The sequence below is a fragment of the Suillus subalutaceus genome (genome assembly GCF_016647625.1).
Source record: "Suillus subalutaceus strain FC151 chromosome Unknown DFJ58scaffold_96, whole genome shotgun sequence".
Taxonomy (NCBI): Eukaryota; Fungi; Basidiomycota; class Agaricomycetes; order Boletales; family Suillaceae; genus Suillus; species Suillus subalutaceus.
The window spans coordinates 91,421-116,481 of NW_024540345.1; the positions used below are offsets into that span (position 1 = coordinate 91,421).

General features: G+C 48.6%; 11 protein-coding genes and 1 non-coding gene across 12 annotated transcripts; 7 read left to right on the forward strand and 5 right to left on the reverse strand.

Moving 5' to 3' along the window:
- Positions 1–1,159: 1,159 nt before the first annotated feature.
- On the forward strand, positions 1,160–1,579 carry DFJ58DRAFT_730897 (uncharacterized protein; the record flags this gene model as incomplete). Its single annotated transcript, XM_041385961.1, has 1 exon — positions 1,160–1,579. The coding sequence occupies one exon, from the start codon at positions 1,160–1,162 to the stop codon at positions 1,577–1,579; it is 420 nt and encodes a 139-aa protein (XP_041241025.1).
- An 849-nt stretch (positions 1,580–2,428) lies between these two features.
- On the forward strand, positions 2,429–2,677 carry DFJ58DRAFT_664362 (uncharacterized protein; the record flags this gene model as incomplete). The annotated part of the gene is made up of 1 exon (XM_041382429.1): positions 2,429–2,677. A coding segment is annotated over one exon (249 nt), but the record flags the coding sequence as incomplete, so codon positions are not given.
- A 756-nt stretch (positions 2,678–3,433) lies between these two features.
- On the forward strand, positions 3,434–4,492 carry DFJ58DRAFT_664435 (PIN domain-like protein; the record flags this gene model as incomplete). Its single annotated transcript, XM_041382435.1, has 3 exons — positions 3,434–3,670; positions 3,729–3,844; positions 3,907–4,492. 3 exons carry the CDS (start codon positions 3,434–3,436, stop codon positions 4,490–4,492), a joined length of 939 nt encoding a protein of 312 aa, XP_041241027.1.
- Positions 4,493–5,704: 1,212 nt separating this feature from the next.
- DFJ58DRAFT_730899 (uncharacterized protein) lies at positions 5,705–8,241 on the forward strand (the record flags this gene model as incomplete). Its single annotated transcript, XM_041385962.1, has 8 exons — positions 5,705–6,165; positions 6,224–6,577; positions 6,629–6,825; positions 6,880–7,113; positions 7,177–7,250; positions 7,313–7,948; positions 7,977–8,056; positions 8,115–8,241. The coding sequence occupies 8 exons, from the start codon at positions 5,705–5,707 to the stop codon at positions 8,239–8,241; spliced, it is 2,163 nt and encodes a 720-aa protein (XP_041241028.1).
- A 410-nt stretch (positions 8,242–8,651) lies between these two features.
- On the reverse strand, positions 8,652–9,021 carry DFJ58DRAFT_645053 (heat shock protein 70; the record flags this gene model as incomplete). The annotated part of the gene is made up of 2 exons (XM_041381416.1): positions 8,652–8,731; positions 8,901–9,021. Coding segments are annotated over 2 exons (201 nt in total), but the record flags the coding sequence as incomplete, so codon positions are not given.
- Positions 9,022–11,849: 2,828 nt separating this feature from the next.
- DFJ58DRAFT_801130 (uncharacterized protein) lies at positions 11,850–12,543 on the forward strand. The gene has a single exon (XM_041390857.1). The coding sequence runs from the start codon at positions 11,925–11,927 to the stop codon at positions 12,471–12,473; it is 549 nt and encodes a 182-aa protein (XP_041241030.1). The 5' UTR covers positions 11,850–11,924; the 3' UTR covers positions 12,474–12,543.
- Positions 12,544–13,329: 786 nt separating this feature from the next.
- On the forward strand, positions 13,330–16,131 carry DFJ58DRAFT_801133 (major facilitator superfamily domain-containing protein). The gene is made up of 17 exons (XM_041390858.1): positions 13,330–13,720; positions 13,773–13,789; positions 13,843–13,922; positions 13,970–13,998; positions 14,047–14,084; positions 14,131–14,206; positions 14,262–14,392; positions 14,454–14,475; positions 14,533–14,556; positions 14,605–14,635; positions 14,689–14,707; positions 14,762–14,805; positions 14,867–15,027; positions 15,078–15,461; positions 15,515–15,595; positions 15,648–15,785; positions 15,845–16,131. Exons 1-17 carry the CDS (start codon positions 13,578–13,580, stop codon positions 15,855–15,857), a joined length of 1,431 nt encoding a protein of 476 aa, XP_041241031.1. The 5' UTR covers positions 13,330–13,577; the 3' UTR covers positions 15,858–16,131.
- Positions 16,132–17,142: 1,011 nt separating this feature from the next.
- On the reverse strand, positions 17,143–17,228 carry DFJ58DRAFT_t115. The gene has a single exon. It is a non-coding gene; the product is annotated as a tRNA-Trp (tRNA).
- A 41-nt stretch (positions 17,229–17,269) lies between these two features.
- DFJ58DRAFT_801144 (uncharacterized protein) lies at positions 17,270–19,444 on the reverse strand. Its single transcript, XM_041390859.1, has 3 exons — positions 19,049–19,444; positions 18,925–18,992; positions 17,270–18,863 (listed from the first exon to the last, which is right to left on the reverse strand). The coding sequence occupies exons 1-3, from the start codon at positions 19,181–19,183 to the stop codon at positions 17,339–17,341; spliced, it is 1,728 nt and encodes a 575-aa protein (XP_041241032.1). The 5' UTR covers positions 19,184–19,444; the 3' UTR covers positions 17,270–17,338.
- A 165-nt stretch (positions 19,445–19,609) lies between these two features.
- On the reverse strand, positions 19,610–21,812 carry DFJ58DRAFT_801149 (uncharacterized protein). The gene is made up of 3 exons (XM_041390860.1): positions 21,360–21,812; positions 21,081–21,270; positions 19,610–21,023 (listed from the first exon to the last, which is right to left on the reverse strand). Exons 1-3 carry the CDS (start codon positions 21,408–21,410, stop codon positions 19,732–19,734), a joined length of 1,533 nt encoding a protein of 510 aa, XP_041241033.1. The 5' UTR covers positions 21,411–21,812; the 3' UTR covers positions 19,610–19,731.
- A 236-nt stretch (positions 21,813–22,048) lies between these two features.
- On the reverse strand, positions 22,049–23,924 carry DFJ58DRAFT_747470 (uncharacterized protein). The gene is made up of 3 exons (XM_041387526.1): positions 23,554–23,924; positions 22,212–23,505; positions 22,049–22,159 (listed from the first exon to the last, which is right to left on the reverse strand). Exons 1-2 carry the CDS (start codon positions 23,807–23,809, stop codon positions 22,232–22,234), a joined length of 1,530 nt encoding a protein of 509 aa, XP_041241034.1. The 5' UTR covers positions 23,810–23,924; the 3' UTR covers positions 22,049–22,159; positions 22,212–22,231.
- A 397-nt stretch (positions 23,925–24,321) lies between these two features.
- On the forward strand, positions 24,322–24,480 carry DFJ58DRAFT_664406 (uncharacterized protein; the record flags this gene model as incomplete). Its single annotated transcript, XM_041382431.1, has 1 exon — positions 24,322–24,480. A coding segment is annotated over one exon (159 nt), but the record flags the coding sequence as incomplete, so codon positions are not given.
- Positions 24,481–25,061: the final 581 nt, after the last annotated feature.

Sequence of the window (25,061 nt, forward strand, 5' to 3'; positions counted from 1 at the left end):
AATGTTGCATAGATAGCTCTATCATGACGACAAGGCTGCCACTATTGTTACTGATCAATCGAAGTAACTGTGTCGCCTATAAGCCGCTGGCGAACTATGGGTTCAATACTATGTAGTTTGACACAAACAAGTAATCGTAATATTTCAAGAAGCTCGGAGACACATTGGTAGACCCCTCGGATTCAACCTGGGGGGTTCAAGGATCGCAGAGGTCCTGGTTCAAGTTAACCTGATTGGATGATTATCAGGGAAAGCGCAAGGAAAGCGGGAATGATCGATCGTTACGGTATGAATTCCTCTCTCGTGTTCTGGCACCGCCTGGAACCAACTAGTACATATAGCTCCTGCAACTGATTCAGGTGATGGTGAGATGAGCGTCTGGTGCTGTGGAGCTGCGCCCACAAAGTATTTTCCTGTCCTATGCCACCAGGTGCTGTCCAGGAGGCATAGGAAAAGAAAACACCATGCCTTCCGAGCATTGCGCACGATGCGCCCGTAAATGCCTTGATAATCAAGGTGATGGTGTCCGGTTCCGAAGCATTCTGCAGGTGAATGATCTCGACGAGGTAATGGGGGTAAAACATGTACTCAAATTAGTTTGTCTGGCGCATCCGCTGGTAATGTGAGGGGAAGACGAGCTCGCAGCAACGAATGGCACGGGCTCCGAGTGCTTTCAGCAAGAAGTGAGGGATGGCATGGGGCCATGGGCTGATAAGGGCAGGGATCGATCCTTTTGAGTCCTACAGCCACCCATCAGGGAAAACTCCGGATTTTGCCAAGCGCTCTTTTAATCGATTTGAAAGCACTCGCCATCATCTCATAATCGCCTACGAGTAGCATCAGGAAATCGCCGAGGCGACGGTTTTTGTAGTTGTAGTTGGTAAGACCAGATCAAAAATTCACGCGATTATATGTAATGACAAAAGTAGACAAAATAATATATAAGATAAGCAAATTGGTAGCGAAGGATAAGATATGGCAAAAAATGTATAATTCTGATGAAAATAGGCAAGTGTACCAGCATTTCTCGACTGCATGGTCACCTATGGTCACCAGTGACCACTTGGGATCAAGAGGCTCGGCCCTATGGGATGCTTATGTAAGTCCGAAATTTTTTCAAAGTTCAACCTTAGAGTCTTCTTACTAGTTCCTTCTCTCAATGCTACCACCACCACTTAATTACTCTCCGAATCTCGAACTCTCACTCTCTTTGGCCTTCCCTCTTGGTCCCTCCCTCTTGGTCCCTCCCTTATGGTTCCTCCTCCTTGGTTCCTCCTCCTTCGTGGTCCCTCCTCCCTGGTGGTCCCTCCTCCGCGGTTCCTCCTTGGTTCCTCCTTCGCGGACCCTCCTTCCTGGACCCTCCTTCCTGGACCCTACTTCGTGGACCCTCCTTCTTGGACCCTCCTTCCTGGATCCTCCTTCATGGACCCTACTTCCCGGACCCTCCTTTGCGGACCCTCCTTCTTGGACCCTCCTTCGCGGACCCTCCTTTGTGGACCCTCCTCCCTCTTATACTCGTTTTCTGTCTTTTGTAGTGTTATATATGTCGGGATATCTGGAGAAATTTACGATTAGCTAAGGTAAATTCTGTAAAGGGGATTCATCTCAGATTCTGGGAATCCAAAGTCAAGTGACACGCGGTTGGAATTCTGCATTGTCCTGCCGCATGCACCTAACTTAGGGTTCGGCACGCGAGTTGCTCGTGCTGATGTGTATTTCCACCAATGACGAGCCAGGACCGAAGTACATAGTGTTGAAAGTCGAACTATTAATTAGAAACTTGCAAGCATTAAATGTTTTTTTTCTTGTATCAATGCAAATCGCTGAGTCAAGTCACCATCCAAAGTCTGGCAGACCAAGCAGACTGCTCAGCGCTCAGCGCTCAGGTGTTGACTGTCATTAATATATATAATACCTAGGTAATAATTATATTAATGTAAATCATCCGCCAGGCACCTAATTGCGGAAGCAAAAAAAATTTATGATGTTTGCAGGTGCAGCTGGGAGCCTGCCCGGAAGTTCAAGATTTACAAAATTTACAAAATTTACAGTGTATTTCTCGTTCTCCTGCACTTTACTCACTTTACCCACTCAAAATCGTACTTTACAGTACTTTACAAATTATTAGGCATGCTCATGCACTCGTGCACTCGTCAACATTCTCCTTCTCTCCTGGACTCGTCCTACACAGCCACCATAAGGCTTAGGTGTCCCAGTCACGTGGGCACGACATTTTCCCACATCCTGCATGCTGCCATGTGCAGTACTGGAGCCTTGAGGTCAATATCACCAACAATGCCACAACATCACCTCCCCTGGACTCGGAGAAGAAGTCCATTTTTTATTTTCATTTCATAGTTCTCAGCACTCACATTTTACAGGGCGTCTGGACAAAATCTGGCAGCACTGCTCTCCCACTCATACCACCCATCAGATCCGCAAAGCAGCGGCTCTGCTCACATCAAAGGTTATCTGTGATGACACTTACTCCAACAAATCCTGGAGTATTGTAGCGCAGGGCATGTTCCAATTGCGAGAAATAAACCAGGTGAGGCGCCAGTATCCTTCTGGCCACCATCTTTTTGTATGCTCACATCAAAGGTTATCTGTGACGACACTTACTCCAACAAATCCTGGAGTATTGTGGCGCAGGGCATGTTCCAATTGCGAGAAATAAACCAGGTGAGGCACCAGAATCCTTCTGGTCACCATCTTTTCATATTCACATTCATGCTCACATCAAAGGTTATCTGTGACGACACTTACTCCAACAAATCCTGCCCTACTCGATTATACTTTCAATGGCTTCCACTCTTGCACTCTGTCATCTGCAGATGGCTTGTGAGCATGCTAAGCACACCCTGCCATCAACTATGCACTCCTTCCTTGGGCGTATCAATTTCTACACTTCCCTCACTCATGCCCGTTTTGAACCCCCTGCTTCTTGACGTTGCTCCTCTATTGCTCAGTATTGAGACTGCTGGTGGTGTCATGACCGCCCTCATCAAGCATAACACTGGTATGTTCGTTTCCATAGCCTTATTGATAGACTCACCTTCCTTTCTTGTAACTGACGAGACTGCTGCTTTCTACAGCGGTCAGGTGACACCTGCACCCAGCCCCTTTCTTTCTTTCCCCCTTTCGAACATTTTTTGTCCTTGTGTACTATCATCACGGATCAGTATGGGAATCCCTGGACTATGGGAGGTGAGCTGAGAACTTTGACTTCGGGTGAGGTGCTGATGCTCTCTGCAGCGAGTCGCTTTATCTGCCGACAACCGAACCCTCAAAGAGCTTGCATTGTCAGAACTGAAGACCGAAGTCATTGACGGCAACCGCAATGTCAAATTGTTCAAGATTGGGATTGATGCTAGGTACAGTACTTCTCTTCTTTTGTCCGTCGGTTGAACTGACTTGTGTTGTTAGTGCATGGATGCACAGTGTGTGCGCTGTCTTTCGGATGAACCATGCAGGTGCCGGAAAGTCACCAGAGCTGCACACACTTTTTTTCCGACTAGGCACGCTGCTCAAGCTGCCCCTGCATGCTGTGTTTGTCTTTGATGGCCTGCAGCGCCTACCAGACAAAGGTCGAAAGGTCAGAAGCAGCCCCCACTGGCTCACTCATGACTTCCAGCGCATGCTGGAGCTGTTTGGTTTTCATTGGACTGAGGTATGCTTTTGTCGCTGATTTCCCTTATGATGTCATTGTCTCATTGGTACTTAAATAGGCTCCGAGTGAAGGTGAAGCAGAGCTCGCTGCCATGAACACCCATGGTGTCATCGATGCTGTGATGACCAAGGATAGCGACACCTTGATCTTTGGTGCTCCCTGCATCATCCGAAGGTATGCTATCGCTTTCCTGTCAATCCGTTACCATTAATTCTTGGTAGCGCAAAAAAAGACAGGGATTATCTCAATGTACAGGTCTATACAGAAGATGGCCTTGAACATGGCTGCTCCTTAACCCGAGGAGACAGACTCCTCATCGCCCTGCTCGCGGGTGGTGATTATGATGGAGGTGTGCCTGGTTGTGGTATCGAAATCGCGCACAAGGTGGCACAGCACAGCAAAATAGGTCAGATGATGCTTGATGCCTTCCTGTCACTGACACCAGATGAATTCTCGAAGCGGGCCAAGGAGCTCATTGAGGACTTACGTCTTCTGCTCACTTGTGACCCTCACAATTTCCTTGAGCGCAGGTACAAGGCCGTCGCAGATCATATTCCGCATAATTTCCCACAACATGCATTACTTGGCAAGTATGTCCATCCTCTCACATCATTTTCAGCCACTGGGAGCGGTACGACGATGCTGCCATCAGATGTGTTATCCCACCAGCCAGATCTTGCAAGCCTTGCCAACTTCTGCCGTCAGAATTTTGGCTGGGATGATGACGCCATCATTGAGAAGATGTATGGGAGTGTATGGGAGGGTGCATATCTGCGCACATTATGCAAAGTAAGCAGCATGGTGTTTGTCGGCAGCTGTTAACCAGTGTTTTAGTTGCCGAAACGCTCAGCAGACCAGCCAAACCTTCGGCCAACATTCCGAGTCATTTCCCACTTGACGCTTATGGCATTGAGGCGCGATATTGAAGTTTATATTGTTAAAGTTAATTGTGAGTGCTTTGGACGCAACACTTTGGGCAACGCTACTCCCAGCCAATTATCTCCTATGTATGTGCGTGTTCCGACAGTCATACTCAGCCACATGGCACCAGAAGCAGTACAGCAGTACATTAGTCTATAAACTGTATCAATGTTAAGACCGTACTCAAGTAGTATCGGATCCGAAGGGCTTCGGCCTCAGCTCGTGCGCTGTGCCCCTTTCCCGAGTCTTGCCCCTTATTTCAGAGAGCTAAAGTATCGCGTCTAGTGAGACGGATAAGTATTGTAACGGATAAGTCTTGTATCGCAATGGATAAGTATTGCAATGGATCCGTTAAGACTTCCGGATATCAAACGTATAGAGTAACGGCTAATCCGGATCGGATCCGGACTAGAAACTAACGGGTGAGGACTGTCCGAAGACAGAGGCGGATATGTAGTCTATAGGAATCTATCCTAAGTCTCGGAGTAGACAAGAGTAGCGTACTCAAGTCCGGATGGATAACGGAGGGACTTAGAGTCCAGATGGAATGAGTGCAATCTAAGATGATATTCGAACTGATCTACTACAGCACATATACAAAGGTTTATATACTACGGATAGCTAACGGAATGATCAATAAGCAAAGGTGCGAGGCTATGTACGAAAGTATAAGCAAAGTCTAAGTGGAGCGTATTGGTAAGTCGGATGGATCACGAATCATGAACTGGAAATGAAGTACAAGTAAAAGCGGATTCGTAAGTGTAGCGGATCAGTAAGCAAAGCGGAAGTAAAGGATAACCAGTATACCGGTGTACAGGAATACTGAAAGGAGATGAACGATAGTTAGAGTTATATGAACAGGAAATGAAATAAGAATCAAAGTGGATCTGTGGACCAGACGACGGATATGTTCATCGGATCTGGATTGGATCTGAGATCCGGATCATCGGATCTGTAACCGGATATATGGTATATGACAATCAATAACACCGTGTATCATTAACATTGCTCTCATAAACTGTGTGAAATGTGAAATGACATCAAAGTACTAGTTACAGGCCCCTGAGATCCCGCTCAAAAATTTCAAACTAGCCTTGCAACATACTACAAACCATGGCACGATCGAAGAAGGGGTCAAAAGCTTCCCAGCTGCCTGACCCTGCTCAAAAGAAGGCCGGGAGAAAGAAGAGAACGGCGACCACAAAGACAGCATTAGCTGATGTCAAAAAGTGTAAGGAACTTGGTATAGAAACTCACCTTCAGGCAAACAACACGAGGGTGAACTATGCCGGGCATGTTCGACATGGACGGGAATGGCTAGCAAGCCACTTCGAAAGCCCATGTTCCGAAGACCTGCTCGTTCCGATGCCGTTGCTGCCTGCAAATGTCGAAACGCATGCCGATAGTGACGTGTACGATGACCTGGCCTTCAAAGATGCGTTTGATCGGATACCAAACAGATGCTCCGACAAAGCTCTGGCACTCTACATGTCCCTGAAAGGGTTCCATGAGAATCTCTCCAAAACAACTGTCGAGAGCATCCATTCGGCATTTAAAAAACTGTGGGAGTTATCGTGAGTGTTCCGTTCACAAATTCCAACAGTAAACTCAAAGTATTGATCTACATACCAGAGATGGGGACACCTATCGCGGAAAATGGCACTTAAACGAGGCGAGACAGCGGTGGGAAGGAAATCCCGCCGATTCCGCAGACATTTATGACGTCCTGTCATCCATCAAGCATAAAGCAAGTGCAGAGGGTGGAGACCGTACTCACTCGATGGCAATGACAAAGGACTACATGGATCGGACCCTCTGGTGGCATCAGGCTTCATGTCCACTGGAGATTGCGGTGCATATGATCCAGAAGGCGATGACTGGTGCGCGGCCTTCAGATATGCATCTAGACTTGGCCGTGAGGACACAACTCACCTGTCATCTCGAACAAGTCGTGTTTGCATCCAATGGATGGACGCTATGGACAAGGTCCAACTGAATTTGTCTGGGCATGTGCGCTATCTAACTTGCTATTTGCAGGTGTTTTGAGCTCATCAAACTGCAACGAAAGGATATCTCACTTGATGCAACTATTTTGGACAGCCTGCTCAAATCGTATCTTGCAGGTGAGATGCTGACGCTGCATGAACGAGCGTCTCACTTCGAGATCTTCCTCTCGAACCGTAAAGGGTGGCAAAAGAAGGTTGATAAGGGCAAGTGGGAGGCAGATTTAAGGTGTACGTTGCTTGCATCAAACTTTGGATTGAATGACTAAATGATAACCTCACCAGCAAATCACTACAAGATATATCCACGCCCCGACATGCCAGCCTGTGACAACTTCTTCTGGACGTTAGTTTGGATCAAATGGCTTGAATTATTTCACTATGCACGCACACTTCAGCCGAACGACTTCGTTTTCCCTGCAATGAGTGCAAACGGTGTCATGCACCCTGGACAGCCAATCTCTCACGATACTGTACAGAAATGGATCAATGAGTCGACTGCCGGTGCCGGAATCCTGGGTAATTTCTCAACTCACTGCTTTCATCGTGGGGGCGCACAATATTTGTTTATGTTCGCTCCAGTGGGCCAACGGTGGACGCTTGCTAAAGTTCGGTGGTGGGGTGGATGGGCTGAAGGCAAGCACTGTACGTTTCACGTTCTTACAGCTGACACTTGACTGACGCAATGTTTTTTTCTCTTATTGTATCTATTTCTCAGCGTGATACACTTGTTCGCTACCTCCTGGATGAACTACATACATACGAGACTGACTACAGTGATGCCCTTGCCCCCATCTCCCGTGGTGCTGATGCCTCCCTCGCTGGTGAATATGCTCTCGCAAGACCAGTGTCCACGGAAGAGCTCCGCATGGTCCATGCATCTGTTGCAACAGATGTCAACTCCCTGCACAACGAGATTGGATCAGTGAACAACTCACTGCGCTCACTAACAAGTGTAGTGCAGGCTGCCTGCACCACAGCAACCGCTCTCCAACTTCTTGATTCATCTCGCTTCACTGACGTCTCTTCAGAGTGTGCTTCCCGCACACCAACTCCATCATATACTCCATCTGGGCCTGTTGTAGGAGCGCATGCTGCTGCTCCACAGCTGCCACCTGCTAGGCCTGTCATCAACCAAATTCCTACCCTGCCATCCATCTACACTGCCACATTGCCACAGCAACAGCTCCCTGCCACGCTGTCCATCCGTGTCACTTCACAGAAGCTCCCTACAGCTGGCCTCGTCATCCCTCGGGTGCCAGTATCTCGTCCCAACGGCACTACCAGCCCGAAGAGCAGGTCCTGGAAGGAGATTGTTGAACACTGGCTTGTTGGCGATCCCGACAGAGGACTGGTAAGCGCCACTCAAGGATTGGCCAAAGGAATGGTACCAAGGCGCCAACCGACGGTTCGCATCAAAGTACCATCAGAGGGCCACAATCGCGCTGGAGTTCATTAATGAGTAAGTCCCATGCAAATACTGTCTTGTTCATACTGCTCACCATTGATTTCGGCTCCAGGTATGATTCAAACGAGGCCCACTTCCTTGCATCTTATCCGGAGGCCAAACTGGGGCACACACAGCTCCTCAAAGCCATAAACGAGGCGCGCACTGCACGAGGAGAGCGTGTTTCTCGCAGAAAGTGACACCAGCCCTCTTTTTCCACCATCCTTCGCTTCTTTGAGTCTGCTGCTGCAGACTCCAGTACTGTAACAACCTATACTATACATTCATCTCTCGCTGCTTGCTACTACTAATACTACTATAGTACTCTCGTGCCCTCTACCTTACTGCTCATCATCATTAACACCATGTCCGCATGCTACTTCCCGCATCTGCAATCCACTGCGTTCGATCCGTTCGAACGAGCCAGAATCATAGCGCTGATCTCCTCTGTGCTGAGATACGCCAGATCTGCAGTCTCCTTCATCTTTGTCAGAATCATAGCACTGATCTCCTCTGCGGTCTCCTTCATCTTTGTCAGAATCATAGCACTGATATCCTCTGTGGTCTCCTTCATCTTTGTCAGAATCATAGCACTGATCTCCTCTGCGCTGAGATAGGCCTCTGCAGTCTCCTTCATCTTTGTCAGAATCATAGCACTGATCTCCTCTGTGGAGTGTGTCGCCCTTGTAACTGATTGTCACCCTTGCTAACAACTCGAATGTTGGAAGGGAAAGTGTTTGATGTCACGCTTTAATTCCAAGTTGTCCGTTTTCCGGCCAATGAGATGTTTGGCTTTGAATACAGTGTTAGTCGGATCTGAATGGTGTCGCCCTTGTAACTGATTATCACCCTTGCTAACAACTTGAATGTTGGAAGGGAAAGTGTTTGATGTCACGCTTTAATTCCAAGTCGTCCGTTTTCCGGCCAATGAGATGTTTGGCATCGAATACAGTGTTAGTCGGATTTGAATGGAACGCATTCCCCCACTCATCTTCATCATCACGTGTTTTTCACTTCTATTTTTAAGCCCAAACTCACGCCGTCACAGGAACCTGGTCATGTGCCTGCGAGGTTACCGAATCCCGACCAAAAAAGGTAATCGATCGAAGTCACGTGACCTCGCGTGGCCTTTTGGCTGAGCGCCACCGTAAATTTCTCGAGATAAGTATATATGTACTTACATCTTGTTTGTTTAATTACAAAATGAATTTTTTTTGGAATAAAATGTGTGTACAAAGGTCGAAAAATTAGCTTTTGTTTGAAGCCACCCAACATTACTATCATTCCCGGTAATATGTACACGGTTGCTGATATGCAAAACTTTATAACACTTCAACATCGTGCTCAACTGGTGTCGAAAAAATTCAGGTGTATGCAGAGTACCTAGAAATGATGTTTTGTACAAGTAGAATAAAAATTTCTTGGATGTTGCAGCTGCGAGAGATGAAATAGTGATAATTTGCAACCTTGGTCCAACACAAATCACCCAGATCCCAAAGATCCTGCCAAGGTATTCGCAAAATTTTACCCGGAGCATAATTAACACCTTATAGAGATGTAAGAACACCAACTCGATAAAGGCTACTCTCTTGTGTTGAGGTGCTACAGTGGTAGAATCAACGACGAGTACAAAAACGTGACACCAGACAGGGGAGATGCGTAAGTAATTCAATCTCCTCCTCGGCACATCCGGCATCTATCCTCTGCAGCAGTCAAGTCTCACAGAGTCGCATCATTCTCTCCAATGGCACCACACCGCAGGCAAGCAGTCCAGACAAAAGCCGAAAAAGATGCCATTCGCGAGGCCAACATCAAAGCTGCTATCCAAGCTGTTGGAGAGAAGAGGGCTAAAAACCTCTCAGCTGCAGCTGGCCAGTTCAGCGTGCCATACCATACCCTTCGTCGACGTGCACAGAACCTTACGAAACCTCATTCAAAGGCCCACAAATTCCAAAGCGAGATCGGCGAGCAGAACAGGAGCGTTCCCAAGCTGCATTCACCGGCACAATCAAGACCAAGAAGCTGGAGGAGCTACGCGACTTAGCCGCAGCCTTGCGGTTACCTGAGACTGGACTCAAGGCTGAGGTGTTCCAGCGGATTCTCCAGCACTTTGACGGCAACCCTGACCTCAAGAAAAATCCACGGTATGAGGGTTTATTCAACCCTACCCGTTCTCGCAGGCGCCGTCTCGATAACGGTGATAACACTGCGGAATTACCGCAGGACGCGATTCCCCCATCAAATCCAGTTCGCGAGCCGTTCGGATACCAACCTCAGCCTCCACCTCAACCCTCGATGTCGAGAAACGAATTTCCCCCACCTGGGTATGCACCCCTACATTATCCAATGCAGCATCCTGCACCTCAGCCTCAACGTATTTCGCACCCTCACTTTGCACCGGCGAGTCGCAGTAGCGCAGATTTCCGAGTTGGTGATATGGTGCAGACTCAGCACAGGTATGCAGGGCATCAATTTTATCCAGAAGGCTATCAGCAACACCAGTACTACAATCATAGTCAGTAGTAGATGAACCATGGTACTCAATGATTTGCCGTATCCACCGTTTTCGAGCCTTTCGCGATCCACAACGCTTCAAGAAGTTCAAAGTTTCAAGCCTGCGCTCGGAGAGTGAAAGTCACCTGTGCCGCTACTGTGCCGAGGCGTGACAAGACGTGACCATACTTTTGCAGATTAGAGGTGGACCCTGAGTTTTATCGGGTTTGCTCCGACACCACACCACATTATCCTAAAAATAGATCTATGTAGAGGAGATACGAATACATGATGGTGCAAATTTTCAAAAGAAAATGTGATGTGGTTGAGGAATTACAAAAGATTTACTGAAAGTTTTGCATATAACCGGGAATGATAGTATCAAACTTTGTCATGGCTGCCAAGTGTTGGCAACATTTGCCGGTTTGGTGAGAAATGGCAAGTAATTGCAGGTAGACTATCATGATTGTGCTTTTGGGAGTTTTCATCCAACTTACTCCGGGTATATAAAGCATTTTCTAGTGAACTATCATTTTGATAGATATTATACAAATTTTAAATCAGGTAAAGCTTGACAAAACTTTACCATTTTCACGTCACTTCCCTGATGCTATTTACTTGGAGTTATCCGCCGGGGATGTAATCTTTTGGTTTGTATCGGCGACCTAAATATATCAGGATCTTCCCCGCTTTCTCGTCTTGCTCCTCGTTATGCAGCGAATGCGATATACGCAAAGGGGCTTTCACCCTCTATTCAAGTTTGAGCCTGTCTATTTCGACGATACAAAACTTGGCGAGGTTGACCTCACATCTGATTCCAGCTCTGACTCGGATGAGTGCTCATCTCATTCCGGGCTGTGCGGACATGCAAGTTGATGCAACCACCATCTGACCAGTAAAAAGCCAGGCACGCGAGCGTCCCAATGAACCATCCGCCGCTGACCCTACTCCTAGCACATCACGCAATCCATCTGCCGCTGATCTTCCTCCTAATACACAACCGTCCGACGCTGATAATGCTCATAACACATCGGCCGAATTGGTTCCCAAGCTCTATTGGACAGAAGAGGCGCGCCTAAGCGAACCTGAGACACTGGCGAAAGTGCATGCGATCGCTGAAAGCGACTTGCGGGTGAAAGGTCATGTCCCGGACATGATCCGGTTCCATAGGTTTGATGAGACATCCACGGCCCACACCAGAAGGGCTTTAGGAATGAAAGACGTTCAGCAGAGCAGCCGGGTCCTCTACATCAACTATTCAGGAAGCTTGAGCCAATCACGAACCTGAGTGGGCCCGAGTTTCGTGATGTATGATGGCAAATCGTCCTTTGTAGGTGTTCTTTCTTTCTGTCTTGGCTATTGTCCATTAACTGCGACTCTAGGTCATTATATGCTCCGGGAAGGCGGTGTCTGTCACCGTAACATCAGCCCCAGCAATATCAGGTTTTACCGTACCTCATGCGGTCGTGTAATAGGCGTCCTCAACGATTATGACTTATCGTCCATTCAAACTGATTGTCCCAGAGGCAATGAGCGCATAGGAACAGTACCTTTCATGCCGATTGACCTGCTCTCACCATCAGCCCTGGAAAGCAAAGTCACGCACGTATACCGGTACGATGGTGAATCATTCGTCTGGGTTTTCGTCTGGGTCTGTCTTCAGTATAGGGACGGCAAGCTCCGCCGGAAGCGCAGATCCCTCGACCAGTGGCTCAAAGTAGATGCGCTTATGTGCTCCATGCTCAAGTCCCACTTTTTGATGATGATGCGTCATGTGCCCAAGACGCGGCCCTCGTCATCACACTGGGACAACTGGGTACTTGCGCAGGCTTTACTTGATTCTGTTGGCTTGTTTTATGCTATGCCCGTCGTCGCAGCAGACGATGTTGTTTTTCAAACGTGGCTGAAGGACCCTGTGGAATCATCGACTACTGTCTAACATCGTGTATCAGTATTCATATACATTTTTGTCAAAGTTTTCCTTTGAACCATCCTCGCTGTCGCCATCAGATTCTCTACATCCGTACAAGTCAGAGTCTTCTTCGGAGACATCACCAATTGTCCGCTTGTCGCAGGAGGCACATAACGATCTTCGCGAACAACTTGGAGCGATCGAGTCTCGTTCGGAAACCCGGGAGAACGCATGTGTCCAATGCTGGTCCCCAGATAACGCATCATCATGTCGTTGTTGACATATCTCACGACATAATAATTGACCCAGTCCCCTTTGTCTGAGTACCGATGCTTTGAAGGCCCAAGCAAAGCTGCCGTTTTCCCTAGCGCAAAAGCAGGAATGAGATGGCATGCGCGTACTTAAGACACGACTAGGATTGAGGTATCATTCTTGGTAGAACCTCAGGGGCCGGATGAGTTAAAGGGCCCTTTGACTACTACAAAGTAAAGTAAAATCAGTACGCCGAACCCGATACTCCAAATGCACGGTACTCACAGAACCTTCGCCAGGATGCACCAAGTCCTCACAATAGTTATTACCACTGTATGTCGTTACGGCAGGTGTAGGTTCAATTAACGTTCACTTTCAAAACTAGGCCTCACTAGGTTAGAGCGTTCTACAGCGCTTTAGATTCCCTTTCAAATGTATTTTTAGAGGCTGCGGCGCGGAAATGTTGTGGGGCGCTCGAAGCCTCTAACAACGCCATCACTCGCTTGCGGGCCCATCAACAAAACCACCTCAAACGCAAATGTCTTGGCTACATCTTACATCAACTTCCAACACGGCCCACAGGGCACCACATGTTAACAGTCTCTAACAAGACTTTTACATAAGTAGGTATGCCGTACTACCGTGACACTTGGCTAGGGTATCACCGCACTTGATCGGCTGCATCCATATACATTTATTCTATGCGCCCGGGGTATTGGTTTAAAAGTTGGTGACTGGCGGGCCTGACCTATCCCCACACTTGTCGGCACGCTCGGGACGTTTTGATATTATTGTAATACTCCCCTCGTCTGGACGATTTCAAAGCGCCCATCCGATCAGTCCCTCCTTTCAAGCCATACTATCATCACCTAGGACACCATGGGATCGTTACACAACGATAGCATCGAGTCCAATTCCGAAAAGCAGATTGTACTGAATCCGAGAGAACGAGCGCGCATTCTACGCAAGATTGATTGGCACTTGTTACCTTTCGTGACGGTATTTTACCTCTTGTCGTTCTTGTGAGTATGCCTGTACTGTTTGATGTTACTTCACATTTCACGCCACCTTCAGAGACCGGTCCAATGTTGGTAAGTTATCTAGCGCATACTTCCTGTCGATCACCGGCTAAGACCATCACCAGGAAACGCGAAGGTTGCTGGAATGGCCACAGACCTGAACTTGACCGGCTTCAGGTACAATATCGCTGCAGCTGTCTTTTTTGTGCGTCATGTACCACGCATGTTCCATCAGTTGCTAAATTACTCTAGATCCCGTACAGCTTTGCTGAGGTCCCCTCGTATGTATGGCATTAAGAGTAGGGAGTCTGTACTCAGTGCCTGTATAGGAACATCGCACTCAAGCTATTCAGGCCATCACGCTGGAGTACGCTTACCTCTGCCTTTTTTCTCGCCACCTAATATTTATCCAGTACCGTCTATCATGGTCGCGTGGGGTATTGTGATGACCCTTATGTGTCTCGTCAAATCGTACCAATCTCTCGTTGTGTACGTGGAGTGTATTTGTATAGTGGAGACGGACACCATAACAACATAACGGCAGAGCCCGAGTGTTCCTCGGTTTTACAGAAGCAGGGTTATTTCCTGGAGTAAATTACTACATCTGCCTTTGGTATCCACGTTCGGAGCGGTCGAAACGCATTGCTATATTCTTCTCTGCAGCATCAATGTCAGGTATGCAATATTTTGATATGCGTTGGAATCTATCTTTGCTTAAACTTCTCTTTGATTGTAGGCGCCTTTGGTGGGCTCCTTGCGTAAGTCGCTTTATTTTCCCATCAACCCGTCATTGACCTTCATGTTCATACATACAGGTATGGCATCGAGCGGATGGAAGGGTAAGCAAGTTGTTTTCCTTATCAGCCGTCACCTGATTCGCCAATCAGGGTCGGAGGATTGCATGGTTGGCAATGGATTGTATGTTTGCATGTTTTCAACCCGAGCATTCACTGATTTATGTCCTCTGCTAGTTCTGTTTGGAAGGCCTGGGTCAGTCGTGCCAGATCTGAGGCGATTCGGATGCTCATCTTAGACTTCAATCAGCCACTGTTCTCGTTGCGACTTTCTCTTTTTTCTATATGCATGATGTAAGTTCGCAGTTGTGTTGGGCCTTTCACAGCCTTTCGTGTGCTGATTTAGACTATTTAGTATCCTGAAACGGCCAAATTTTTGACCGAGCCAGAGAGATCATGCATCATAAATATTCTCAAACAGGATTCGAGTCATCTTTCCTCTCGCTTCGACACTCAATTCATCTGGCAAGCCATAAAAGATTACAAGACCTACGTCCAAATTATCATTTATTTGGGGTACTCAGTCCTCCTGTCATCTCGCGTGCAATATCTGAGTTCATCATCAGGTTACTCGTCCCTGGTTATGCCATTGCCCTCTTTTCGCCAACCATCATTGACGAGCTTGGGTACTCTGCTGCGAATGCCCAGCTACTCTCAGTCCCGCCATTTGTTGCTGGTTGTATTGCAACAATCATATTTGGCATTTATTCTGACAAGTACAATCTTCGTGGGCCGTTCATCATTGGCGGTGCGCTTGTGTCTCTTGTTGGATACATCTTGCTATATTGCAGCGTACAAGCGGGCCCGTCGTACGTTGGAGCTTGTCTGGCCGCTGCGGGAAATTTTCCGACCGTCGCAATTGCTCTGGCTTGGGCGGGCTCGAATGCAGGAGGCGACTTAAAGCGTGGAGTTGTACTAGCAATGGTCATTGGTTTTGGTAATCTCGGAGGGTACGTCGTGTTACCATAAATACGCAATGTTCATCTGCTCATACTAGTCTCAGTATTTGCTCCTCCTTTATTTATATTGATCCGCCACGTTTCCACATTGGGCATGGCACCATCATGGGATTCCTTTCTCTTTCGTATGTCTCGGTGGTCTTCCGAACTGCAACATACTAATACAATTTGTAACAGAATCGTAACGAGCCTCTTTGCTATGTGGGACTACAATCGGCTGAACAAAAAGAAAGAAGCGCAGTGTCTGGCAGAAAACATTACCGATGATAGAGGATACGAATTCCAAGATATGGGCGATGCCAGTCCGCTTTACAGGTGAGCTCCATCATCCATCTGCAATGCAACCTTAAGTAAGGAATATTTGAATATCCAAGGTACACCATATGACTACAGCTAATTCGAGCTGTCCTTTTGAGCGCTCCTTGATTCCATACGTCAGCTTCGGGAATAATCAATACCTACGTATCAGAGACTTGTCGGTGTGAGTTGATTGATCGCAAACCAGGCCCATCAATTTAGGATGCGCCCTAGAACGCGGATTTCATCTCAACCAAATAACCAACAGACCAAACGTGTACTCAAGGTGAGCACTCGAGCTGCTGCTATATATAAAAATCCGATACCGTATCCATTCGAAAGTGTCCAAAGGGGACCGAGAAACACGAGAACCTGCAGAATGACGGCAGATGTGAACTGACAGGACAATTCCGATGAGCTGTAAGTGAGATGAATATCATACTTAGGTACCCGTCTGGTCTATCTCAGACACGCCGGCGATAAGCGACCTATAATTAGGTGAACGGCGTAAAATGCACGAGCGGGAGCTTCCCCCGCAGGTTCATTACTGCAATCGATGGTGGTCAATCAAAGTTCCTGAATTTTCAGACATTTAGGGATGTTTTGATAAAGCAAACTGTGGCCGGCGGGGATACTAAATTTATAATAGTTCGCTAGATTTCTTCCGACATTCTTCTTGACCCATTAATTACTCTCACAGCTCTCAGTACTGGGGTCTCGACGAGTCGGAGAAACAAGCAGGATATATCGACTTTCGAACAACGACCGCAACGACGGGATACAGACAGCGTGGCTATTTGGTATGGTATTGGCGGCGATGGGCCAACGAAGCAATACAGCCAAAACTGGGTCGTGGCAGTTGCTTTGGAGTACTGTGCATGCAACCATTTCTTTTGTGTGTAGAGGCGATCTACGATGCATATGCATGGTATCCTTGGGTATCCATATACGTGGCTGATAATAAGAACTGCACCCCTTAACCAGGCGGCAAAATGTTATTGTATATCTATTGTTCAATTCGCGAGATTTCTTCGACCGTTCCTTGACCGCTCACTCAGCGCCGGGGCCCGGGGGTCGTCTGAGTCGATCGAATAAAGCAAGCTTTCGAAGCAGGTGTGATGGGTGAGGATACAGACAGCAGGCCCATGCATCAATACTTATCAACGTGAACCAGCAGGCGGTAATATAGACAACTTGGGACATGGCTGAACCTCAGTCATGACAGCAGGCTTTGCAACATATCACTACGCAGCGGCTTCCTATTGTATATAGAGCCCTTCCATGATGGGATCAGAGCATTCATCTATGTAATGTAGTAGATGTGACATGCAAAGCCGCTCACCTCCGACAACGTTGTTCCCTGATGCAAAAAATGTGAACCCGACCCGGATTGAACGGATGACCTTGAGGATACAAGCCAAAGCTCTGGAATCTCACGCGCTACCACTGTGCCACGGGTCCATCCGTAGCCGCCCTACTTCACAGGCACCAAATGTGATTCGCTTGAAAAAAAAAATTGCGCAATTCCGTAAATACATGCAGATCAAGTCCAAAACGCGCATCATGTCCGTCTACTTCCTCGCGAACAACATAAATCGCCGCTTCGATCCCCGCGCACTGTCCCTGTCTAGCATTGACGATGTTGATGATGCTGGGCTGTACTGCAAGTCCTTGCGCTTCCGCATGAGAAACAGGAGCGAGTGTGGCCGTGAGGGCGGAGCAGGGGGCCGCGTCCCCGTCGGCGTGCTCAAGCCTGAGGGCGTTGATGATCCAGAAGAAAGAGGATGCAGTGTTGGTACGTGCGATCGGGGTGTGGAAGGCGCATTGAGTGATGTGTGGGACCACAATGGGTCCGGTTGGAACGGAGGGAGAGCGAATGACGTATAAGGCCCTGTGTCCGATTCCTCCGATGGACGGGGTACTTCTGCTGCGGGCTCCTCCTCCCTCGGCTTTAAGGAGAGATTTCTCTCTGGAAGAGTGATATCGTGGTGAATGAGATCGAACCCCTCTAATAGGTTCACAGCGTACTCAGGCACGCGGACCGAGTCCTCGTCTAATTCTGCAAGGATTTCCATATGCGAGCGTGGCGAGGAAGTTGCGTAAATCGTCGCCACGCCTCCCGAAGGCGCTTGTGGTGGCGTCTCTGATGGCACACGTGATACATGTGATGCCCCATTTGAAGACGTCGATGCAATGGATAATGGAGGAGTCGATGGCCGTGTGGAAGTCGTCACGTCATCAGCGAGTTCATTAAATGAGAGCAAGCGAGATGAAGGGGTTGATAAATGCGACAAAGATGAACTTTTTTCGGCATTGAAAGAACCCATATGTCTAACTAGTGAGGAGGGTCTAGATGGCCCGCTTGCGACCCGTTGTTTGCTGGAGTGTCTAGGAAGAACAGATGGCTCATCACCAATTGATTTTGGACGGGCATTCTGTGTTGTGAACCTCCGAATGGCACTGGTTGACGGACGGAGTCGAAGGGGTGAAATGTCGCTCATGGTTATCCGGCGTGAGAAGGTGCAGTCGACGAAAAAAGGCCTGCACTTATGGCGGATGTGAAATGATGTCCTCGTGGGGGATCGTTCGAAAAATCTAACAAGATTAGCCCGGCGTCTCGCCTCGTTGTCGAGGGGTGTAACTGGAAGATTCTCGTCAAACCTTCCTTGCTCCGGCACGCCCCCCTTCAACTTGAGTGAAGCCAAATGCTGACTCAATTGGCAAACCTCACGGTCTGCTTCAAACTGCCGTCGTTCTTCCATCCAGCGATCCGATTGCAGGGCTGCGTAGCTCTCGGGATCGACCTCTCTATCCGCGAGACAAACCCTTAACTTGGCAGCACGGTCCCTGGATTCATTCGCACGTGTACTCAGCGCAGTTTTCGCCTTTTCCAAAGCAAGAATCTGAAGTTCTCGAGGTGACCGTTCGCTTGCGCATCTCTTAAGTGCATACTCCAAGGCCTGTTCCGCTATGGAGTAGCGTCGTTGGCGACGTAAAGAGTCCGTAGGGGATCCACATATAGAAGTAGCCCTATTGGAGCGGTTAGGCTTCATGATGGGACTGGGCCTGCCGCATACACGGCTAGAATTAGGTGTGCTAAGCGTTGCAGCAATGTACTGTTCAGATGCGGTTTGTGCGCAACGTGAATAACACGTACTAGTATACGTTAGCCGATATATCTGGAGAAATGGTGTCCTTTGGTGCCACTGTGGTATTGGTACGCTCCTGGCAGTGAAAGTGAAGTGAATCAAAGGGTTTTTATTTAGTTGATCATTACCTACACGCAAAACATGTTTCGTGTCCGATATTGTATTGGTGTTGATTCGCAACACTGGTGGATGTAAAAGATGGGTCTTGGGCGGTTCCGACGCATCAAGGTGTTCGTCATTCTGATCGAAGATCCTCGGTTCAATCATGATGGGGATGATATAAATCGTGACAAGTTGATGCTGGGAAGTTGCAAGCTATTGCACAGGAAATACAGGGAACAAAATTGGCTGAGAGAGCAGTATTAACGGTAGCTAGGCTGTGCAAGGAGTCGCCGTGGCACAACCGTGTGCATTCAAGGAGTTGCAAGCACTTGGAAATGCCGGTAAGACGGAGTCTGACGGACTTGGAAGCTTACGGAAACCCAGTGAAAAACACCTGGGAAGCACACTCTCGTACTCATCTGAAACGGAGCAGCTCTTACGGATAACAGGAACAATTGGTCTTCTATGCTTCATTGATGATTGATCGCGATCAAGTGGTTTCAGTTCTATTCGTGTCGCTTCCCCAGATCACATGAATAAAAAAAACAACCACTGGCACGTGTCCAGCTGCTCAAGCGCTCAGGCTGTGCTCTTTGACGGGTCTCTTCTAAGTTCTACAAGCTGGACACAAGCGAGACAAGCCGGGTAATGGGTATGCAGGATGGGTACATATATCGTGGCATGATTTGTTCTTACAGCTGTTCGTACATACATCACGACCTGCCGAGCACTAGATCTCGCAAGCCCTTCCCGAGCTTCCTTACCCTGCCCTTTATCCCTTTCCCGCGGTAACCTGTCTCCTTGAATAGGTAGTCCCCTGGCTCATCAGGACCATCTTCCTTTCGCCATCTCGCCAAGTTCATCCGCATCTCCGTCTCGCCGCTTAACGAGAACCCAGAGAACAGGTTCACAGGTACCGCTTGTCCAGGGAGAACCATCGACATGGGCCGTGAATCTCGGCCGAATTGCACTGGTATACGCTCCCCGCAGTCAAGAGATTTCGTGGCGCGTGGTGAATAATCGTAATCAGATGGAATGGGGGAGGGCGTGCGTGCCAGGGAGCTAGGATGCCCAGCGGTACTGGGTCGAGACATGTTCTTCCTAATGGCAGTATAATACGGCCGGCTAGGGTGGCCGATTCGGACGGGAGGTTCTGCGCTGATAGCAGTCGAAGGCGCAGGAGAGGGTGTTGGTGCTACATGCACTGGATATGGCGCAGGTGATTCAGTACGATCATCAATGGCGGGGGAAGACTGTTGTGATCTTGACCGACATGAGAGCGATGACATGCGCTTGAGTGATGGTATGCCTTTCTTCCTCCGTAGTTTCGGGCAACATTGTGAGGAGTCTGAAAGTGATACGACGGATGCTAAGGAAAGAGCGCGAACGTGAGAGACACTATCAGGGCATACATCGCCGCCAGCGGCGTGAGGTGCATCGATCAAAACGGAACTAGTGTTCGAGCGTGAAGTCGTTTCTTGTATCATGAGTGATTTGCGTGGCAAGTCGTGAGGAGTGTCGTGTGCGTGCGCGGACGATGACGTCGCAAGAAAAAGAGCGGGTAGTTTTCGACGATATCGTATCGACTGTTTCTTCACGGTTTCGTGTTTGTATGGTCCATCCAGAAGCACCTGCTTCGTGCTGGTGGGAGCCGTTGAAGGGCACAATGGCTGCGCAAAATAAATAAACAAAAGGGTCAGTAATACAACCCTGGTTCTATGAGGTATCAAACGGCATGCAATATTTACCAAAATCGGTGTTGCTGTGGTGACGTCGTGGAGTATGCCGCCGCCATCTCCTTGGGAATCGACTTTGTCATTGGGAATATCATCCACAACTATTCGTGCAACACCAAGCTTGCGTGAACAAGCGAGCTCGCTGTCACACGAGTCCAATACTGCCGTAATTCCGGGTACCTGAAGGCTTTCCACGCAGAACATGAGGTCACCCTGAGGAGTCACAGGACCAGCGCTCGATATTGTGGAATCAGCCGAGATCCTCTTTGGTATGCACTTGACTTTCGTTCGCTCACTTGTGCCTCTCAATTGAGATGTAGTCTTAGATGGTGCAGTCATTCTTCGCGGCCTCGGCAACTTCTCCTCGAACTCTTTCTTTGCCACCGCGGAACTCCATGTACACCAGAGACACATAGGTATGAGCGCATTGGAAAAGCCACATCGTGCACAGACAAAGAGGGGCCGGTTCGGACAGAGGTGCAGTGAAGGTAGCGAATCGGATGCATGCAAGTGCTGGTGAGCACAGATTCACGATGAGTGATCATGATCCTCATCGATACATGAATGCAACTCACGGGCTTATTTCGTTTCCAATCCCTACGAAGATAACGTCGCGGAGTTGCTGATGGGTCCATGCAAAGGGGATCGAGGGCCATGTACAGTTTGAGATATCGTCGCTAGTGTGATCTCGAATGTGCGCGGGAGCAAGCGGGGTATCTGAAACTCTAGAGCTTTACTTAAAAAACCAAGTCCACGAGGCCGACGTCTGAACAAGCTGAACAATTAGTCTGAATCACAAGCACGAGTGCGGCACGGAGAGGTTGCATTTATCAAGGCATCAGTGAAGCGAGTACAGACATATCGATCATGCGACTGAAACCGTGGTCGCTGATCGTTCTAAAGCATGTGTTTGGAGCGTGCTTGACGGCCTTTCCGAGCGACATCGTGGCCTCCACCAAGCCTCGGAAAGCTCAACGCGCAAAAGGCATGCCAGGTCACGCATGTCTGACGTAATGCAAACACTGAACAGCCACCAAGACTAGGTCGCCCCCTACTATGCAGTCGAACGGTAAAGTGACTACATGGTGTTGAAATTGCTAAATTTATCTGCATGCGGCTCAGTCGGTTGGTACTCTTTCATTGATGAGTACCAAAGTGGTTCGAGAAAGCAGAGAAAGCGATACCCTTAAAATTGGAAGTGCTTACCCGAACACCTCGTGGCAAAGCTTAATCCCACAAATGGTTTAAGAGATGCACGCACCTGCTTCGAACATCCGAGGACGGGACAACCTGTACAGGTGAGAATAAATATGCAATTTGATGGGTGCGAATCCAAATTGTAATGCTGGACCGATGAGTCCATGAGTGGGAATATGCGCGTGTCATGGTATATAATTCGCTAATGCTGTCGAGATGGAGTGAGCATCGACAGACGAGAAGGCATAATTCGAACTCACAGCTTGGGGACTGCCTTGTATCATACGAAGACAGTGATAGCTCCTCTCCTCTCGTCCATGACCCACTGCCCGTCCATGAGCTGGCTCACATGAACGCGCCCACATCCGCCAACAGGACAAGTCCATTCATATTCAGCTTCTATATTGGGAACCTTGGTTCGACCCTTCCCATTGGCCTTCGCTTTTACGGGCGGGCGAGGGGCAGCTCTAGCTCGCGCGCGAGATGGGCCAGGACCAGCGGGCAAAGGTCCAGACGGGTGAGACGGAAGGGGGGGACGGGGACGAAGCCGTGAGCGGATAGAGGAGAAATCAGGTTCACAGAAGATGTTAAACATATTGCCATCTGTCTCCTTGCCTTTACCTTTCACAGAGCGGGTGAGGTAGGCACCAGGTAACTCGAGTTCGTCTTCCTCCTTTGCTTTGCCCTTGCCTTTCACGTCAGCAGTGTCCAGCGAGTGCGGAGGAACGAGAGGCGTCGGCTTCATCAATTCCTCCACGCATTTTCCGTCCAAAAGATGACCACATCTTAAACCCCACAGTCTTCTTTTTGCTCTGTCCTCAGCAACATCCGCAGCTCCTAGCATCAATGGGTCATGACACCGAGGACAGGTGAGCATAGTCTCGCCAGAACGGTTACTACTTGAGCTGGAGGAACCGGAGCTATCGATGTCGATAACGCGCGCAGGTGTCATAGATGATAACTCGAAGTCATGCGTAAAGCCAGATGGAGGCTTCACAGGATGAGTATACTCCGGTTTATAATCAGGTTCTGAAGGCCGCCCTGGGGTGTGAGCGTTGAAAAGGCGGAGATCACCTCGCATCAGCCGGTCACCAGGCTCATCATGAAAATCTGCAGCTCGATAGTGACGGAAGCCATCATCATCATAGAGTTCGTCTTCTTCATGACCAAAGAAGTCTAGAGGGTTCCACTGCATGAACACATCCGCTGGGATGCCGAAGATTCGGCGGCGGCGCTCGTGATTATGTGATCGTGCGGGGGGTTGCTCAAAAGCTGCTCTCGCGCGGTGAAGCAGTGCGCCGCCGAAACCCATCACAGGAACGTGATGAGATGGCGCCGCGGCAGGACCAGGTGCTGGAGGACGCTCGATGGGCGCAGGGGTAAGTCTGATGTTCGTTTCAAATGGAAAAGGCTCGGCGTTGGGAATCACCAACCCAGGGGCGGTGGGAAATGGGGGTGGTCTTCTTCGCATAGGTATAAACCTACGCGGTATCTGCGGAACTGGTGGTATCGCAGCAATTTGTGGCGGAGGCGATGGTGAAAAAATGCGCGCTCCTAACAATCGTTCAGGAAGACATGCTGAAATAGATGTGTGGGACTTACTGTGAGGTCTGGGAGCAGGCCTGGAACTAACAAACTGTACATCCTCATCATCGCTGTCGTTTATTATTATAATCTCTGGCTCGACTGCCACAGAACGACCACTCTCCGATACCCTTCTTCTGCGAGTAGGTGGTCTCGATCCGATTCGAGCTGCCTCCTCCACATCGAAGAGGTCAACGTCGATGATTTCAGGGGATTCACGGTCCCGTTGCTCTGGAATAGCAGGTACTGGGCGTTCAACCTCTGCTAGGGACATCTGAAACGGTAATGTTAAAGACTTGATGGACTTTGTCGTCGTTCTAAGTTAAGGCCATCGGTGCCACTGTTCACAAAGCATATATGGGTTACATAAGCTCATGGGTGCACGGGCCATTGCCAAACAAATGCCAAACTGTGGCGGTGTATAAATTCTTCTTGTGGCTGATCTTTTTCTTTTCTTCATCTGCCTCATGTTCTGTAAGTATTGTGTCTGTCGTTTTTCTTATCCAAAGGATGACTTTATTCTCTTCCCCGTCCTACACGACCATGCCGAGGAATAGAGCTGTTCGTTCGCAACGAACACGCGTTCTCCGGAGCGCACAGTGTACTTGCCAGTGCCATTTTGTCTGATTCTTTTTACCTTGATCTACTCGTTTTAAATGTTCTGTTCTGACCAATTCTTCAGCCCTTTTTAGGTCGTCGTCGTTCAACGCGTCGCGTTCTCTTAAGGTGAGAATCAATCTACTTTCAAACTTTGTATCGCTGCGTCTATCCTTGCACGATGAAAATTTTCCGTTATTCGCAGTTTCCACTTTAGCGCCCTCCGCCAGGAGTACTCCCCCAATACCGAACGTTTATATTCCCCCTCGCTGTGTGAACCCAAAAGCACAGTCGAGCGTGGGCCGTCCTTGTGGTGCGCTGAACGGGAGGTGGGGGTCGACGCGATGAGGGTATGCAGTCCTTCCAGGATGTCTGATCTTTCGCACGGCGCAGCGTGCATTGTTCCCATTTTAATCTCCAATGCTGATGATCTTTCCAGGTTTCAGTCGCCCTGTTTGTATGTCGTTGCCCCGTCTTCTGTAGAGTTATATCAGTCTATCAATTTTGTTTGCCATTTTTTTCGTGTGTGAACCATATAAACGCTTTTGATGGAGAACTCCTGTTGATTCTCATAAATTCCGTATGCGAACACTATCTCCAAAGTGTCATGTTGTCACCCTGTGTTGATTCAACACCGGTGCAAAAGAGGAGAGCCTATGCAGGGAAATTGGCAATGGCAATGACCAGCTGTGCGTACACCTGAATATCTTGGTCTGGTGCCATAGCTCATTTGATTATTAGATGAGAAAATACTCATTCCACGGTTTTGTAACGATTATGCTTGCCACGAGCTGACTGAGCCTGAGTGACCAAGAATCCACAGCTCGCAGGTATACCAGGCAGCGAGCTGGGTCATCAATCAGCACTTCGTGTCACTTGACTACCTTCCAACTACTTGCCACTTAAGATAGACGTTCATCCACTTGTGG